Here is a 17,109-nt window from a genome sequence, read left to right on the forward strand (position 1 = left end):
CACCCAGACTACCAGCTCATTCCCCAAATCCTCCCCACTTGTCTTTCTTTAGTTACTTATTAAATCTTTCTTCAACAGGAAGGCCAAGAAATAGCTGTTCACTCTGAATAGGATTGCTCTTATTTAGAATATTTATTGTGGCAAAACAATTAATAGGTTTCTTTTAAAAGACTTCTTTCCATGTTTAGGAACAAATGGACTCTACATGAAGGAAGGGAAAATTGTAACTTGTTTTGGAAAGAACATTGGTAAGGGCTCATGCAAAGTTCAAACAGTCTTTTAAATAGTTTTGTCTCAAAATGTCTAGTTAGTTTTTTTCAGCTTCTCTAGTTTGTAAACAACTATGCAATCAATGAAAATATATTTTGCCTACCTTTAAAAAGAGATGTCTCCAGTATTAATTGGTCATAATAGTAAAATCATATGCAAGACAAAAATATTAGGATCTAGCATGCTTGTCCTTTAACAAGTTCTATTCCAAAATTATATTACATATATTAATTTCAACTTTGTAAATGCTGCATCATCTAAAATCTTTGAGTAGTCAGTGATAAAAAGTGATTAAGAAACCAGACAACCTTTCCATATTGTGAATGCTGTTCATTGCAAATGTTACTTGCTAGTAAAGTGCTGTTACAAGCAAAATGAAATTGTTAGTGTCTATGGAAAGCAGATGGCATTTTAGTAGTATTCAAATTGTATTTGTTTTGGCAAACAGTTAAAATCTTAGACATGTTTGTTTAACCACCCAAAACTAATTCAGTATAAATAATATTGGTTTTCAATAACTCTATGCTAAAGGCACGTACTAATGTTCCAGCAGTTCGTTCAAGTGAGCTTTTGCATGTAGAGGTTTAATTGTGCTTTTAAATAGTTACTGATTCAGTATGACCTTGAAAGTGACATTTGTGCATGTCTAAAATACCTTCTCACAAATGAATCTCACACTCTGAAGGTGTAATTTCGTTAAGATTATATATATCTATATAACTATGCTTGTTGATCTCTATAGATCTACATAGATATACACATATACATATATTCTTACATACACACACAAAAGGGTATCTTCTGGAACAGCAGCAGAAAGTGCAGTCTATACTTTTCTGAATTGTCTTCATAGCAGGAAGTTCTTGGTACAGTTTTCAAATATGAATCGTTTTGGGATTTGTGAGATCCAAGGGATTATTTGTGATATTGCATGTGTGCCACATTAGGCTCTTTCCTTACAGGCTGCTTCAAGCTCACTTCACTTCCAGAAGAGATGATTGGCAAATTGTTTTCCATGTGATACTGAATAAGATGACCCACACTATCAAATATATGGTCTTTGGTTCTCACCTAATAAAAGAAGCAAAAGAATATATTTATATTAGATTGTGCTTATAACTGGTTGGACATGAGCCTACTTAAAGTCAAAAGGTGTCGAAGCCACTGAACTCACTGGAGCAGGATTATTACGCTGTAGACAGCAACTCAGACCCATCATTGGACCTACCATTAGCTGACGCAGAAAGCAGAGGGCAGAGTTAAGGAGGCTGCATGTAAACTGGGCTGACTCAGCTAAGGGGAATGAAACCACTCTTTTCTTTTTCTCCACAGAAGTGATATATATTTTTTTCCTGAGGATTACTTTTCTGGTTTACTCTCCTCAGAGATGTTACTCAAGAGTGCTATTCACTTCTGCTCAGGGCTAGAAGAGGATTGAAGTGACAAAAAAACAGCTCTACCTTCTCTGTATCCAAAAGTTTGTTACTCGCATTATCTAATGTTAGGGCTTTTTTCTAGCAATATAATGATGACTCAAAGGATGTATTAACTGTATAAAATAATCAGCAGCACCTGGACTAACAACAACATTTAAATACCTCACTTCTACTTCCACAGTACTTCAATGCTTATAAGTTCTTGAACTGAACTTTCAAACGTACTGAAGTCATTGGCTAAATATAAATTAACCTGGATGGAATCAGGTCAGTTCCACTTCCTGGAATGCAGCCATGCATTTTGACTGAAATATCTGAGCAGCCCTAAAATTTCAGTATATGAAGTGTTCCTACCTTGCCCTCAGGATCCACCAAGAGCAGATGCTTTGCTTGCCCTCCCTGAAGTCCACTGAGGACATACTGACCAGGTGATGTTGTGCTCTCTCGCACCAGAAAATCCCCATCGTTGACTAAGAGGCTCTCTGCTGCTTTCCTGTTTAATTTGCCATGGTAACAATCTTCATTCTTTAGCTGTTGCTTTATTTGTGGCAGAACAGAGAGACCAGCTGTGTTGCTTGTGGCACTCTGCTGAACAGCTTCCGGTAACTCTAAAATTAAATGAAAGGGAATGTACTGGACATGGCATCTGGAACTTCATCCTAAAAGGATGTGAGACAGTATTTTTATAAGAATTTAAAATTTCAAACGGTTCAGCCTTGAAGCTGTGGTCAAACCAAGCTTACAAACTGTAAGAACGTGCACACATGAATGCTGACAGCTCGCCAGCGCATTAGGTAAAATTATCACACCATCTCCTCCCATACCTTCAATGGGAAAGCTTTGGGTTGCTAGGCAACACAGATTGGAAACAGGAATTTTTCTGATGCTCTACTGTTTTGAGTTTGTATGTCTTTGATTGTATTAAAAATTCAAATGTTGCCTGTAAAATGAAAATTTTTGTTGAGTTTTAGCCTTTTTTTTTTTTTTTAAGATCTAGTTTTTCTTTCTTCCTTAGCAAGCTCTGAAGAGATTGCCATGGTTCATTGGGAGATTCGTGTTGAATGGCTCCAGCTCTGTGCAGGAATGTAAGACAACAGGGCCAACGTAGCCAGGAGGGAAGGATTACAGCATGATGCATCTGCTGTGAAAAAACGAACAATTACTGAATGTACTAACAAAACTGGGTGGTTTGGGATACAGCCAGTCATACTGCATATAATTCACAGGCAGGAATTTTCAAAGGAAAAGAAGAGGATACCACTTCTTCAATGGAATTGTGCAACCTAATGCTCCTCAGGATACAGCCAGTTCCTTTTAAAGCATAACACAGCCTGGGGCTGGAAAAGTCTCAAAGGTCACAGATTTCCTTTACCGTGGTTCTGTGCAGTCCTTTGCCCACTTTCTTTTGCAGGGACAACTCTGACAGAGAAAATACTCGGTGGGAAACTATAAAAGGCAAATCTAATAAATAAGGTATCTTCCATAATGGGGACAATTCATAGCAACTATATAGTCACTTTATGGATAACCATCACTTTGAGTCTGTAAATCAAGATAATTTGACATACATTTAACAGATACTGCTGATCAAACAGTTTGATTTAAAAATTGTTGGATGGGATTCCATGGTCACTTATGCAGGAACTGGAAAAAGATGGTTGTAACAATCTGACTTTGACCTTGCATGCTACTGCCTGTGAAGCAAAGGCATCTGAGGCCACTTCCACCTTAGAGTGATTAAGATCTTGAGCATATAGGAAAACGCTCTTACTTGATGTATGGTCCATTCCCAAGCTTTCACACCATCCTGTAGACTTGCTTATTATCTATGGAATACTGTTTATTGTCATCAATCAACTACAGAAGAGGAAAGGTTACTCTGCTTGCTTGTCATCACTACTTTAATCCCCTTTGTCTTGAATTTAACAAAGAAAAAAAAAAACACATAACCAGGAAGGATTTCTTCCCCATCCTATCCTTTCTAGATTTTTTATGGGGAAACCAAAATCTTTCTCCACGCATGCCACTGCTAAGACCCTCTCTCTTTTCAAAGCTTAGAAGGATATGGTATTGCAGTGGGAACCTACTGGCCTGACGCAGTGGGCTCCCATGGCTCTGTGCCGTTGCTGTACCGCGGGCTGTACAGACTGCAGGCTGCAGGGTCTGTGTGTTGATGTAACATGGGTCATCAAAAAGATCTGGTTTGTAGGCAGGCTTCAATAATGTTGCCTCTTTTTTTGTCTTCTGCGATCTTTCACCACAGTTACCTGCAATTAGTATATAGTATGCACAGATTTCATTCTCTCTTTTAATTTTAAACTCAAAATAACTGTAAAAGCTGAAATAGGAACATTGTTGTCCTTATATATCCCATTAAAATACTTCATAAGGAAAAGTTGGCAGATGAACTTGTTTTTCCTTATGGCTAGGAGGCATAAGGTACACTATCCAAAATGAGTTAGAATGAAGTTTGAAAAAATGTTCCACACTGATTCAGTTCTGCTTCAGTTAGTGTCAGCACTGAACCCCCCACTGACTGAAAAGAAATTAATACATATGACTCTACAGAGACACAAGCCATATAGGTTTGTTTGTGGCAAAGCCCTTTACTTCCCCTCTGCACCACAAAAAAATAAAAGTTTGTGGGAAGCTGAACAATTCTCTCTCTTGCTATTCTGGTGGAGCAGGGAAGATGGAGGAGGTTGGTGCTTTGTGGCTCTGCCTGGAGAGCCAAAGCCACATCTGTCAGGTTAGGACCCAAGCCTAGGAACAGGCTCACAGAATATCCCCTGCAGGGTATGAAAATAATAGCAATTCAGCTAGCCAAATAGCATGCATATTTTTGCTCTTTAGCAAGCATTTTATTCATAGATCTATTCATTCATTCTTTTATTGTTCACCCTCTTTGTAGAAACCATTTGATTCTCCTTTCCTTAAATCAGAAATAACACAAGAAACTGAACTATCCCCTGCAGACAGTGTAATGGATCGCTTTAGAGCACCGCAGGTGGGAATTCCAAAAGGACCACATTATGCAGTGAAAGACAGGAGCTGAGGAAATGTGCTCAGGGCATCAGCTGGGGCAAGGGGAGTCCAGAAAGGGAGGGAGACTAGTGATCTCCAGGGGCCTCAGAGAGCTAAAGGCAAATTGATCTCGGGCACAAAGCTGCCCAAGGCAAGGGAAGGGCACAATCACAGGCACACCAGGGCACAGGCTGTGCTGGAACAACCACCCAGTGCTGATAGTTTGGGCCTCATGGAGCATTTGTAGGCAGAAGGGGTATTTTCAGAGACTGATAAGTAACAAAGTATCTTCCCTTTTCAAAGTGTATGAAAGGGAATAAAACAACAGAGACTATGAAAGAGAATAAAAAAACAAAGAGCTACTGTACAGTATCATGACAAGTAAAATGGGTAAGTCTGCCAGCAGACACGAAGACAGATTAGTGGCCTTTAGAAAAGCTGTAAGGCTTTTTTGTCTGCCCTTCATCTAGGGAACTAGAAGTGACCCGCTAAGTAGAACAATTTTCACCACTGTATCGAAAGCCAAAGGGCAGCTCTTCCAAGCAGTCTGCTCTAATTAATTCTGCATATGCATAAGAAGGAGAACAGAATACATACCCACAGTTTTGTTTTCTTCTGGACAATTTTCATATATATTGATGAATGTTGGACTGCCTGTCTGTAGAAAAAATAGTAAAACCAGTCATGTAAATTAGTCCTTGAGAAAGCTCTGGTAACTTTAAAACATCCATGCACCAATTAATTGGGATATATATAACTACATGTATCTTCTTCACCAAAAAAATCCTATCTCCTCAAATAGTATTTCATGCTGATGCTCTTCTTTCCACGGGGCATCATGCCTGGACATACTCAGACTTCACAGATACTGCTATCTGCCCATTTATGTACCTAAGATTTAGTATATACAGTATAACTCCTAGGTAAGAAAGGTCACATTTTCTTATAAATGTTCCTTGCAATAAGAACTAACTACAGGCATTGTGGTTTGAAAGTGAAATGATCACACAGTTGTCTGAGCAGCACTAGAAGGTCATCAGAACTGAACAGAAAACCAAAAAGAAACACTCCATGCTAAAAAGACATTTATGTTTACATGCTGCAGGGTAACTCCTTGCAACAGCTCTGGCGAGCTTCAAATACAAACTCAGGATACAGCCAAACACCTTCTTAGAGAACTGTGGGGAGTCAGAGACCACCAGGCCCACATCAGAGATGTGGAATAAGGTTTAGGTTAAGAAAGTGAAAAATGGATGGAGCAGTAGCACATCAACGCACAGGAACCTGGGAGCAGTTGCAACAACAACAACACTGAGAGCAGCAATGTTTTGGACAGCACCAACTGATCCCAGCAGGCACACCTGGAAATGCTCCCTCTGAGCAGGGAATGCCAGTATTTCCAAGGACTCGTACAGCAGACATCGGAGCCTGTGCAGCCAGTCTGAACTTGACCGGTTTCACTCCCTGACTGACTGGTTTTTATTCCCCGACTCTATATCCATCTCTCACTGCTATGGCTGGTTTAACAAAGCTGCCTGAAACATTCTAAGAGTAATTAATGTATATACACTGCGATCAGTTAATATTGTATGTATAGTTTGCAAAGCATAATGGACAGGATGAAATGTTCATCAGATCACAACCAGGAGGGCACAGATTTTGCAGATGTTCTCTCAGACAAGCCATTTAAATCTGTATCTTTTTCCTTCCCACAGCTAACGAGTGAACAAGGGAATATTACTTGGTCTTCTAAAAGTACTCTAAGGACAAACCAGTTAATATTCAGAAAGTGCTTTGGGATTCAATTATGTATTAAGCATCATTAAATCTAACCTAAAAAACCCTTTCCCAGGCTAATCAGGAACTGGTTCTGATGTTAATGCCATGCGTTACACCACAGTAACACTTTATTATTCATTCCCATAATAGGCAGTGAATAGTTATCCCAGAAGATGATGTACTCACCAAGTAATATTGCTTTCTGCACTGTAGGAGCCAGTTAGCCCTTTGGTCTGTTTGCACTCTCATTCGCATGTCTAACACTCCACCGGTGGGAGGCTCTTTCCCTGGAATTTCGTTGTAATATTCATGATCCTCCCTCTCCTGTGAATTCCCAGCTGACCCATTAGCATTTGCTGCCTCGCTGAAAAAAGATGGGGGGAAAAAAAAAGCGACTGATATAATCAACTGCTTTCTAGTGTAGGCCAGCATCCCCAGTGCTTGCACATTGCACAATGCACAGATTAGCCATTTGGAGGCTGTAAAGGGCTTTGGGCCTCAACTTTCAGAGCTGTTTAGTTTTGCAGTTACTTCTTCCTGAATTACAAATGGAGTCATTGCAGTTTGGGGTGCAGGGATGCACAACCAGCTTCTTAGCACCAGGTAGCCCAGATCCCTTTTCTTTGACTTGAAAATGTAAGAGCCACCTATTGAAACTTTTAATGTTATTAAGGTGTCCAAAATGTAAACCATAAAAATGCTTCCTCTGGCTTCTTGTCTCAACTGTGTAAATCTAGAGATTGCTGGGGCTGTGGGAGAGATGGACATTTACAATAGAAATTTAAAACCTCATGGCATTTAGTTAGACAAGCCTGCAACTGCTTTAGAAAATCAGATATTGCTACCGAAAAAAAAAGAAAAAGAAAAAAAGTAGTTTTCCTGAGTGGAATATATCCCGATTTTAATAACCATAATCAATATAACTGGTCTGTTTCAGCTTGAACAAAACACTGAATGACACAGAGAACACCCAGTGTTTTTCTTGAGCTAAACCAGAACGATGATAGTTTAAATGTACAGCTGATACACTGCAAAACCACTAGGTGCTTCCTGTACTGTCTCCGGACCTGAAATAAAAAACTCGTCTCAAATCTTACTTCTCTGTTTAATAAGAATATAATTGGATAAAAGGCCTCAAGCAGGAAAGAGATAAAGTTCAAGTAGTTGATTATGTGATATGCAGTGCAAGTATTTGATTATGTGATTCATAGTAGTTTGGAAGTGACTCATTCACACAGCAATATAAGGACCGTTCTCCAAGGCTGGCTGCGGGTGAGGCTCAAGGAGGAAATCTAATTAGCCTCCTCCTCTTCTTGCTCTGATTTACTTGTGGTGTAAACTAGCAGAGTTTCAGAGGAAAGGCTCTTCCTTTGGCTATTGTCCCCAGGAAGAACAGACCAGTATTAGCAATGGCAAGAACTACTATATACCACAAAGTAAATACGAGCTGGAGATGGGGCTGCTGATCTGTGATGGAGCCAGTTCTGTTGCACTGCATCCGGCACCACACCGGTGACAGCATCATGACTCCCGGAGCTCAGGACACAGTGAACCAGCAGTACAGCTTCACCTACCCCTGGGAGGTAGCAGTCAATCAAATTTGGTGTCACAGTAAAGAAAAGGCTGAGAAAAATAGGCAAGGCTAGCCTGTGAGGAGAGCCATAAACTAAAGCAAGAACTGTGTTCCCAGTGCAATGGAAAAGGGGAAATTGAAATGGGGAATTGCCATCCAGAAATTAAACTAGGCCATATATTTTAAGCCATGTGCCAAGGACAGGGCTTCATACATGAAAATGCCAAGTGGTGGCTGTTTATTCCAGTAGATGAGGTTGACGTAAGTCACGCCAGGTGGAATCTGAGACTGCTGCCAGGGCATGAGCAGAACAGCAGAAAGGTGAATTAAAATGGCTTTTTTCCCCCACCACACACTTTCCACAGCTGCAGCAAGCTTTAACTTGGCATAGGTCAGGACTGGGCTCAGTATGTGTGTCTGCGTGCTCAGTGTTTATGGAGCTGAGCTTACCTGGCCAGAGGAACTTGAACATTTGTTCAACTTATTTGCATGACTTAAGAGAAGGCTGTTTTAGCTAAGGAGCAATACAGCTAAATTCTGTGTTATGCTTCTGTTCAAATGTCATGGAAATCAATGAAGTTCACTGGAATAAGCTGATTTTAGTCTATTATACTCTGTACATACAGCATATATTACAATTAGCATATGTCCAGAAAGTATATCCAAAGCATCTTATTTGTGGATCACTCTTTGGAGTATATTGTTTTCCTAAACAGTACTAAAGAGAAGGAAACTGTCAGTTAGGTGACTGAGAATGTGCTCACCTTTCATTAGACGTAACCAGGCTAGCTGGATTCTTCAGGTACTGTTTGAAGCGGAGCTCGAAAGCCTGCCCGATAGTGTTTATCACCTCCTGCGCCATCCCATTGGGGCATTCCAGTATGTGGCATGCTGCAAAGAGACACCTTACTTTAATTAAGTAAATGGACTTTATACCAGAAAATAAAGGCACAAGCTATATTGCTTACAGCAGAAAAACTGGGAATGAAATTATGCATTTAGATAGCTTTAGGATATCAGACAGACTGAGATTTTTGATGCGCTAAGGAAATTGCTCTGGATATTTTTTAATCATACTACCACATTCAACTCAATAAAAGAATCTTCTGAGCCATCCATGCATGGCACCTTAGAGTGAGCTATCCTGTAAGCTGCCACTACCAACTCCATAGCCATCAGCTCTGTCATTCTGAGAGCTGTATGGCATGAAAGAAGCAGCCAAAGGCCTGTACTGCAGGCAAATAATGAGAGTGATGGAAAGGGATTTTGTCCCATGGGTTAGGCTCCAGAGGGGAGGTCTCACCCCACAATGCCCTCCAGCAACATAGGCAGTAGTCTGGGTTAGATGAGGGAAGGGTAGTGAATGAGGCTCTTCATCTGGACATTACTGAAGAGCAGGGCAGCTGCCCACCTTGCCAAGCTCTGCTCCTCCTTCCTAGGCAAGGCTGGCTTGGGAGGGCTCGTACTCCTACACGGAGTCAGCAGCCACTACAGCTTTAGGCTGACCTGCAGATTCACACTCTGTTGCACAAAGAAGATGACATTTAAAGTCACAGCCTGCATACCATCACACGTACCCATACAGGGAAGTCATTAATTGCACAGAATATTGAGCTGTTCATTTTCTACTTTAAAACTCAAACAATTCTTTGACACAGATAAAACAATCATATAAACGTGTTTAACAATCTGAAAATCGTTGTCATACCTCTCTGATTAACAGGATCTTTTGCTACATATGCAACGTAGTCTGTTGTATCCTATAGGAAAGATGAGAAATGTTTTTAAAACTATCATCATGAACAACCCTACCACCATAGCAAAGCAACTGAGTACAGGGAGATATATTCTTAGCTTTAAAAGCATGCTTCTTTCAGGGAAAAAAAAAAAAAAAACAAAGATGCTAGCAAAGTGGGCTAAGGGAGAGATCAGTGACACACTGGTGGCTATCAACCCAGTAACTGTTCGGGAATCTTTTTCTTGTAATAAATGCACTAGACCATTTGGCACTCTTTGGGTCTTCAATAAACTGTGTATTCAACTCCAAACTCTGCAACGGGAGTAGAAACACAACTGATGCCTCATCAGCAGGCAATGCTGCTCTCTCCTGCTGCTCCCACAGAGTTCAAAGCCTCTCCTGTGTAAGACATTAGGACTGTGTGACTGCCAGTCACAGCTTTTAGCTGGGACAGTCCTTATCAGTGTCAGTGGAAGATAAAATAGTGCCAATATACTGCAAAGGACAAGTTAGAATAGTTCCAATGAAGACTGAGTTTTGAAGGCATATTAGAGAAAAGTTGATCTTTAAAATATAGCAGAATACAAAAGGTATCTGATCCAAATTGCTGCTGCCTGATTTTAGTCTGGCTGCAATTAGGTTAAATTACTCTGGATCTCAAGGCTGCTGCTGAGATCAGACAACCTCAGTATAATCAGTTGTCTGTTTCAGATCCTCTTTCCAGCCAACACTGAAATAATCCTCACTTTTTCTAGTTAAACTGAAAAGAGAACTGGAACAGAAAAATTAACATTTCTAGTCATACTGCAAAAGCAAACGGTTGCTTGATAATTCAGTGTTATAGTAAAAATGGTGAGGTAATGAATAACATTCTTTTAATTATTAAAGATGCATTTTGTTATTTTGGATCTTTAAGGCGAGATAGGATGCAATTCACAGCTTAAAGGCATGGCTCTCTTGAGGGAAGATGCAATCAGCTGGCAGGAAACAAGGCCTCCATTTGCAATATGCACAGGAACATTAATTTAATAATTCACAATGAATGACATGAGAGGCAGGTCTTAGGGCCAGCAGAATTTGTCCTAGATAATTTTGGTTTTAATTTCCACAGTTAGTATCATTAAAACAAAGCAAGCTAAATATTTCTTTTGTATCTAGTGAATTGAGTGAAACTCAGTTTCTTTCCTTTTCCTGTCACGTTTTTCTTAAAGCTCGCAAATATTTTAGGATGCACTTTTAAAATAAATTAGATCCAGAGAGCAACTAGAAACTAAAGTAAATGGAGCAACACCTGCTATTTTTGTATCTTTGTAATGTTTATGTACATGCATGGATGACTTTGCTTTAAAATAAAGCCCAGATAGGCTTTGTTCTCAGGCAGAATGTTGCTACTTCTAACTGTGCAGAGCAACAGTGAACTGCACTTAAACCCTGAACATAGGGGCAGGTGGAAAGATGTGTCCTATGGAAACTATCTCTCACTTTAAATTTAAAGGGAATTTTGGAAAAAATTACGTGAACAAGCTGCCAAAAGTGCCCATTACGTGAAGTGCCACTAGATTTATAGTTACCACCACTGAGCAAGGCCTGCATTTTACATATCCTTCCAGCAAGAAAAGTGTCACCAGCTGCATCCCTGAGCCCATTTCCTGCAGCACATCTGTGCACAAGCACATCTCGTGGTGGTCCTGCCATTAAGCACTGACCAAACCCAGCCCTGTGTAGCCTGTGAGATCTGATGGGATCATTATACAAGACCAATGCAGGATAATAATATTTTTTAAAAAATAAAAAAAGGTAAACAAGCCTTGTAGACTTACTCATCTAGCCCATTGAGAAGAGACTGGGAAACATGTCCCTGAATTTTCCAAACTGGAAATGTTACATAAAGACAAACTACACAGCCAGAATCTAGGATATGGTATATACTTCAAAACCAAGTCTGCTTAAGGACACATTTATATCGTTTAACTATCAAGAAAAGTGGAATTTGGAAGTGAAGCATGGTGATGTCCAGCATAAAAGCACACCAGCTTTCATGGAGCTACCTGGACATCCACATCAGAAAGGGACTGCAAAGCCCAAGGACTGTATTGTACTGTGTGGTGTGTTAGAGTAACATAGGCATCTGTCCTAGACTCTCAGAATACCTTAAGCTTTAAATGGGGTCCTTAAGGATGTCGTACTTGGGCACCAGGCTTGGGCTGTACCTCCCTTCTGGGTGCAGGACTGACAGCACAGAGCCTGCCCAGATGCTGCCTCCCCACTTCCCAGCCCAGCTCCAGAAAGCTCCAGTTGTTCTCAGGCAGCTTGGGCAGCATCTCTAAGCAGAGCAGAGCAGAGCAGCTGGGCTCTTTACATCACTCACATGGCCCTCCAGAGAAGATCCATAAGACACACAGGGCCAGTTCCCCTTCCCTGCTCCTAAACCCAAAGAGGCAGATCTATCATTTTCCAGTCAAAGGTGGAACTGGCTTCCACCCCAGTGTTATCAAGAGCATGACCCAGAGCCTTTTCTTTTCCCTGTTTCATAACCAAAGAGCAGGGAAACATTTAACAAAACTGACAGGCAGAAAATTCAAAACTAATTAAAAAAAATCCGTTTTCATATCACATGAAGTGTGAAATGCAGAATGCTAGCAGGGCTGGGCTTGCTTAGATTCCAAGAAGGAATAGGGCATGTTTATGGATGACAAATTCCCTGCTTACAGTCATTGAAATAAAGTTTGGAAGAAGACAGAAAACCTCTTGCTTGAAAACATCAGTGACTTCACGACTGTGATACTAGGAGAAAAACCCATAGCTGCAGGAAGAAGAAGGTTATGCCACCTCTGTCTCATAGGAGCTGTTTGACCCAATTTATCTAAAAATTTAGAGGTGGCAGTGCTGACTGCTTTTCTGGCAGGTACTGGATTACAGGGACCACAGAACTGATGTAATTTCTATGTTCGTGTGTTCTTAGTTTTAGACTCCCAAGCTTGAGGGTTTTGGAATGAACTGAGGCTCACTGAGGGGAAACAGGAAAGTTAACTACACATATCTATCAAAGATCCACTGAGTGCCTGTTCTACCTCTCCCTTCTAGTCTCAGTCCCTCAGTTCTCTTGTATTACTGATCACGATCCAGAAGTGCAGTGTATGCTGTTGGTGCTTGTGGATAGAAAGGGACAAAGCAAGGTATTTGCAGCTACTTCTCATAATAATTTCATTATACCTGCAGAAGTATATTTCATAAATCAATACTTACTGGGTCACCTCCAGAAGCAAATGAGATGGACTGCATGTGATGGTTGGCAATAATCTGAAAATCATGACAAACTGGTTAAACATGCTCATGTGCCACGCATTTAGAAAACAGCAAAGCATGTACCTTCATAGAGCAAGCAATTAAGTTCCAAAGTCTTGAGATATTAATTTATTTTAAAATTAAACACCATTTTATTTAAATGCCTGGTGTATATAATGCTGATGGTTTCACAAACAGGCTCTGCTGGTACTCTGATCATATTCTCTCTCACCACCAGCACCAAACTGCTACCTGGTAGAAATTACACTAGTCAGATCAAGCATCAGCCTCTCTTGATTTCAAACACTACCTCAATCTTTGGAGACCAACTGTTCTTTCCTATAAAATCAAGTACAGTGGAGCAGTCTGGTGTGAACACAATGAAACGTGGTGGCAGCACAAGAATAGAACAAACAGGATTTTCCATTTGCAAAGGCCTAGTAATGAAGGACCTAGAAAGAATTCCAAGACAGTGTCCTGCATGTCCGTGTGTGTAGTGATCAGGCACATCAGTGCACTTGGAAGGAGATCTGCCCAGCCATCTTTTAGGCCTGTTACAAACAGGAACAGGTTAGAGGGGCCCCACTTTAGCTGCCAGTCCCCCACTGTGTTTCACCCACCGTAGGGAAGCCCATTGCTGCTGCACCTGAAAGGAAGGGAAACCTGATGCTGTGAACCCTTACTCTCCTAGCACAAAGATCCAAGGGACAGGAGACCTCTGTGCTGCAGACAAGCCCCCAAGAGCTGCTTGATGCTCAGCACAGCATCAGCTCAGTGCAGTGATTCCTCAGAGCCAGTGAGCCAAAACTACCTCCCTGATGTTCCCCTGCTCCAGCTTGGAGCGAAACCCACTGCGGGCCCTGGGTGAGAATGTACTGGGAGCTGAAGCCAACAGCCCACAGAGGCATCACGTGGGCAGGATGAAGCTCCTCATCACATCTGCCAAGAAGGGAGCACTCCCCCAGTTCCAGGACACATCCAGGCTCTGAGGAACACATCTTGATGGAGCCCAGAGACTTTGCATTGTGTAACAGATCATGCATGTATATTACCCAGCTGTAAAACAGCTTTGAACAACACCCAAAGCCAAGCTCTGACTCATGACTGATTTTTTTTTCCCTCCCCTAGGACTTGTCAGAAACTCCAGTCAGGACTAGTGCCTTGGTTTTTAGGCACTGTAAAGGCATAGACACACACAGAGGAACAGGTTGCCTAGTGCTTATGGATCCCTCCCCAAGGTTGACACCATCACAGACAACAAGGGCACATGCTGCATGTTCAAATCCTCCAAAGTGCTCTCATTTTTAAATTCAGAGCCATCATGTAATTCAGCTTTACCAGGCATGCACAAGAAGACGGAAGGGTGCTGCTTTCCCTTCCAAGGACCCAGCCTTTCTTTCAGAAGCCACAAAAGGAGGAGAATACAGTAGCATGGAGAAAAGAACACTGATCTATATGTATCCTACCTGCTGTGTGTCAACATTAACCAATGTGAGGCTGCTTGTTGAAATGGTCAGCTTTATATTCACGCCAGAAAACTGAAGGTTACTTTTGCCAAGTACAGAAGACAAAAACTTCACTGGAGGCTTTGAACAAAGAAGCAAAAGAAAGAAGCTGTCAGCTGAGTCTGTCAGAGGCAGAAACATATAAAAGTCAAGTAGATTTTACAATATCTTATTGAGAATTCCAAAGGAGTAAGGATAATGGCTTAATCAAAGGCAAACAGATCTTCTAACAAAGACCAGCTTTGAATACAATACTTGTAGGTATAGTTTTTATGTCAGTAATGGTGAAAAAGTTTTAAAGCAAAATCTCAGTGAGCTAAATGTTACATCTAGCTCAGTAATTAAGAACAGGTAAAAAATGCTGAACTCAGAAGTGCTTCATCCCCAGGAAACAAAGCCAAGTAAAACAAGAATTTCTCTCATGTATTCATTTTTCAGGAGCAAGTTCATTCCTCCTGAGCCCCATTGTTACAGAAGGGAATCAGTTTCACTGGACACAACCCAACTGCAACCACTGATGTTGCCACTCATTGCATCCCAGTTATTTAATATGTGATCAGCCCATTAAAAAGTGCCATTTTAGTTATGTTTTATTTTTTATAGATATATATAATCAGCTAATCCTCCAGTGAATAAGCTCCATTTTTAAATTGGGGGAAAAAACAAAAAAAAAAACAACCAAACGCAAACAACAACAAAAAACCTCTGACATTTTACCAGCCAGACCCTAAAAACTTGTAAAGCACCAGGCACTGCAAAGGCTGGTAAGAGCAGGAACTCTGGGCAAAGCATTAATCCTGAAAAAAATAAGGTTGACCATGGCCCCAGCCCCAAGCTGAGCAGGCTAAACGCCCTGCTACAAGCACTTTTGTGTTATACCAAGCTCAGAAGGATTAATGTGCACTAGCTCCAGCTCAGGCTGAAGCCTGTTAGGGAATCATACACCCAGCTTATCAAAAGCAGATACAGAAAATTAATGGTTGAGCTAAAATAGTATTTACCTTCCGCTTTTTTATAGCTCCATTTGTACCCGATACAGCTTCACACAATCGGCTTATTGCTTCCCTGCAAACAGAAAAACAGCACAAACTGTTGGATTATTTCACCTGCATCATCTGTAACAGGGTCAGCAACTCTGCAATTTATTGTTATCAGCCTACTTATAAACACTTAAATCTTCTAAAAGGTCTTTCACAGTTGTGTTTCTTTCTTCTTTCCTTCCACTATGAAAAAACCCCACCTATTTAACAAATGACAATGATTCAGCAGCCTGGTTTGGACTGATTCTTTTTCTTCATAAAACACATCAGTTTCACCTAATGAAAAATTTTCAATCAAAAACCCATCAACTAACCACAAAAAACTCCAACAACCTAGTGCCTTCAAATCCTTTTTCTCGGTACAGCTGATGGATCTCTTACCGGGCAGGGAGATCATCCTGTCTACCTTAATCCTTCTTATTTAGAGCAGCAGGGTTGTGCTGAGTGAGCCCACCCAGGTGCCCTGCCTGGTGTTTGCGGCTTCTCTTTTTTTTCAAAACCAAAAAAAGTGGTGGGAAAAAAAAAAAAAAGGAGGTGTAATCTGCTTCTCCAGTTCTTTTTTTAAATTTGAGGTCTCAGTTCATAACTTTCCAGCTCTGTCCAATATTTCCCCAACTAGATGCCCTTTCCAATCACCCACTATTCCCTACAGGCTCCACTGAGTGAGAGAAGCAGAAGGGTAAGACAAAGCACTCACAGTGTTTACTGGTCTATACCAAAACCACACAATATAATATGGTAGCACACTACACCTATTTTCCACACTTGAACAAAGAAAGTTCTGACATACACTCAGGCAGGTGACTGGTTTGGACATACAGTGGAACACTCGGCCGCCCTGCTAAAGGTGTAGGCTCAGCCTTTCTCTCTCAGCTCATTTCTGACTTTTAAGGGTTGGGATTTTGTTTTGTTCTTAAGGGAATTAGTTTGTCTAATTAATTGTTTATGTTATTGGATTATTATCCAAAGAGCTAATTAGGAAATGAGCTAGGTACGAAAGTTTGTCTGGTTTCAGATCCTGGCACATGCATGGGAGGAACATGCCATGGGGCTTAATTTCCTGAGCAAGTTTTGGTTCAGAAGACATAAAAATATCAGGAGACTACCCAAAGGTGAAAACTTCCATCCAGGTGTGTCCCACAAAGCAGAGGTAGCCCAGTGAGGTGTGTGGTCCCTGCAGGACCCTGCATCACGCCCAGGGAGCAGATCAGATCACAAGCAAAGCCAGGGCAGAGGCAGCACTCCGCAGCATCACTGCTGCCCCTGCTCAGCGCCCCACGGGCATTGCTACACTGACGGGCTACCTGCACAAAGCACTGAACATCAGCGATGCTACGTTGAGTTTTCCTGTCAGAGGACATCCTGAGAAATTCAACCTGGAGACCATCAGATGAATGGAGACCTCACCCACAGCAGAATAATACAAATGTAATTAATATCTTCTGAGTGAAAACAGCAG

General features: G+C 41.1%; 1 protein-coding gene across 1 annotated transcript in view; it reads right to left on the reverse strand.

The window, feature by feature from the left end:
* Window positions 1-638: 638 nt before the first annotated feature.
* SHC4 (SHC (Src homology 2 domain containing) family, member 4) overlaps window positions 639-17,109 on the reverse strand; it is a gene marked incomplete at its 5' end in the record, with an annotated part of 29,279 nt that continues 12,808 nt past the window's right edge. Inside the window, 10 exons of the mRNA XM_008944118.1 lie at window positions 639-1,341; window positions 2,061-2,314; window positions 3,794-3,973; window positions 5,328-5,388; window positions 6,696-6,873; window positions 8,847-8,973; window positions 9,791-9,842; window positions 13,067-13,120; window positions 14,572-14,691; window positions 15,612-15,675. Of these exons, the coding sequence (XP_008942366.1) occupies window positions 1,186-1,341; window positions 2,061-2,314; window positions 3,794-3,973; window positions 5,328-5,388; window positions 6,696-6,873; window positions 8,847-8,973; window positions 9,791-9,842; window positions 13,067-13,120; window positions 14,572-14,691; window positions 15,612-15,675 (1,246 nt within the window). The remainder of the gene's footprint in view (window positions 1,342-2,060; window positions 2,315-3,793; window positions 3,974-5,327; window positions 5,389-6,695; window positions 6,874-8,846; window positions 8,974-9,790; window positions 9,843-13,066; window positions 13,121-14,571; window positions 14,692-15,611; window positions 15,676-17,109) is intronic.

Source organism: Merops nubicus, unplaced genomic scaffold (assembly GCF_000691845.1).
Source record: "Merops nubicus isolate BGI_N331 unplaced genomic scaffold, ASM69184v1 scaffold44837, whole genome shotgun sequence".
In the NCBI taxonomy this organism is placed as follows: Eukaryota; Metazoa; Chordata; class Aves; order Coraciiformes; family Meropidae; genus Merops; species Merops nubicus.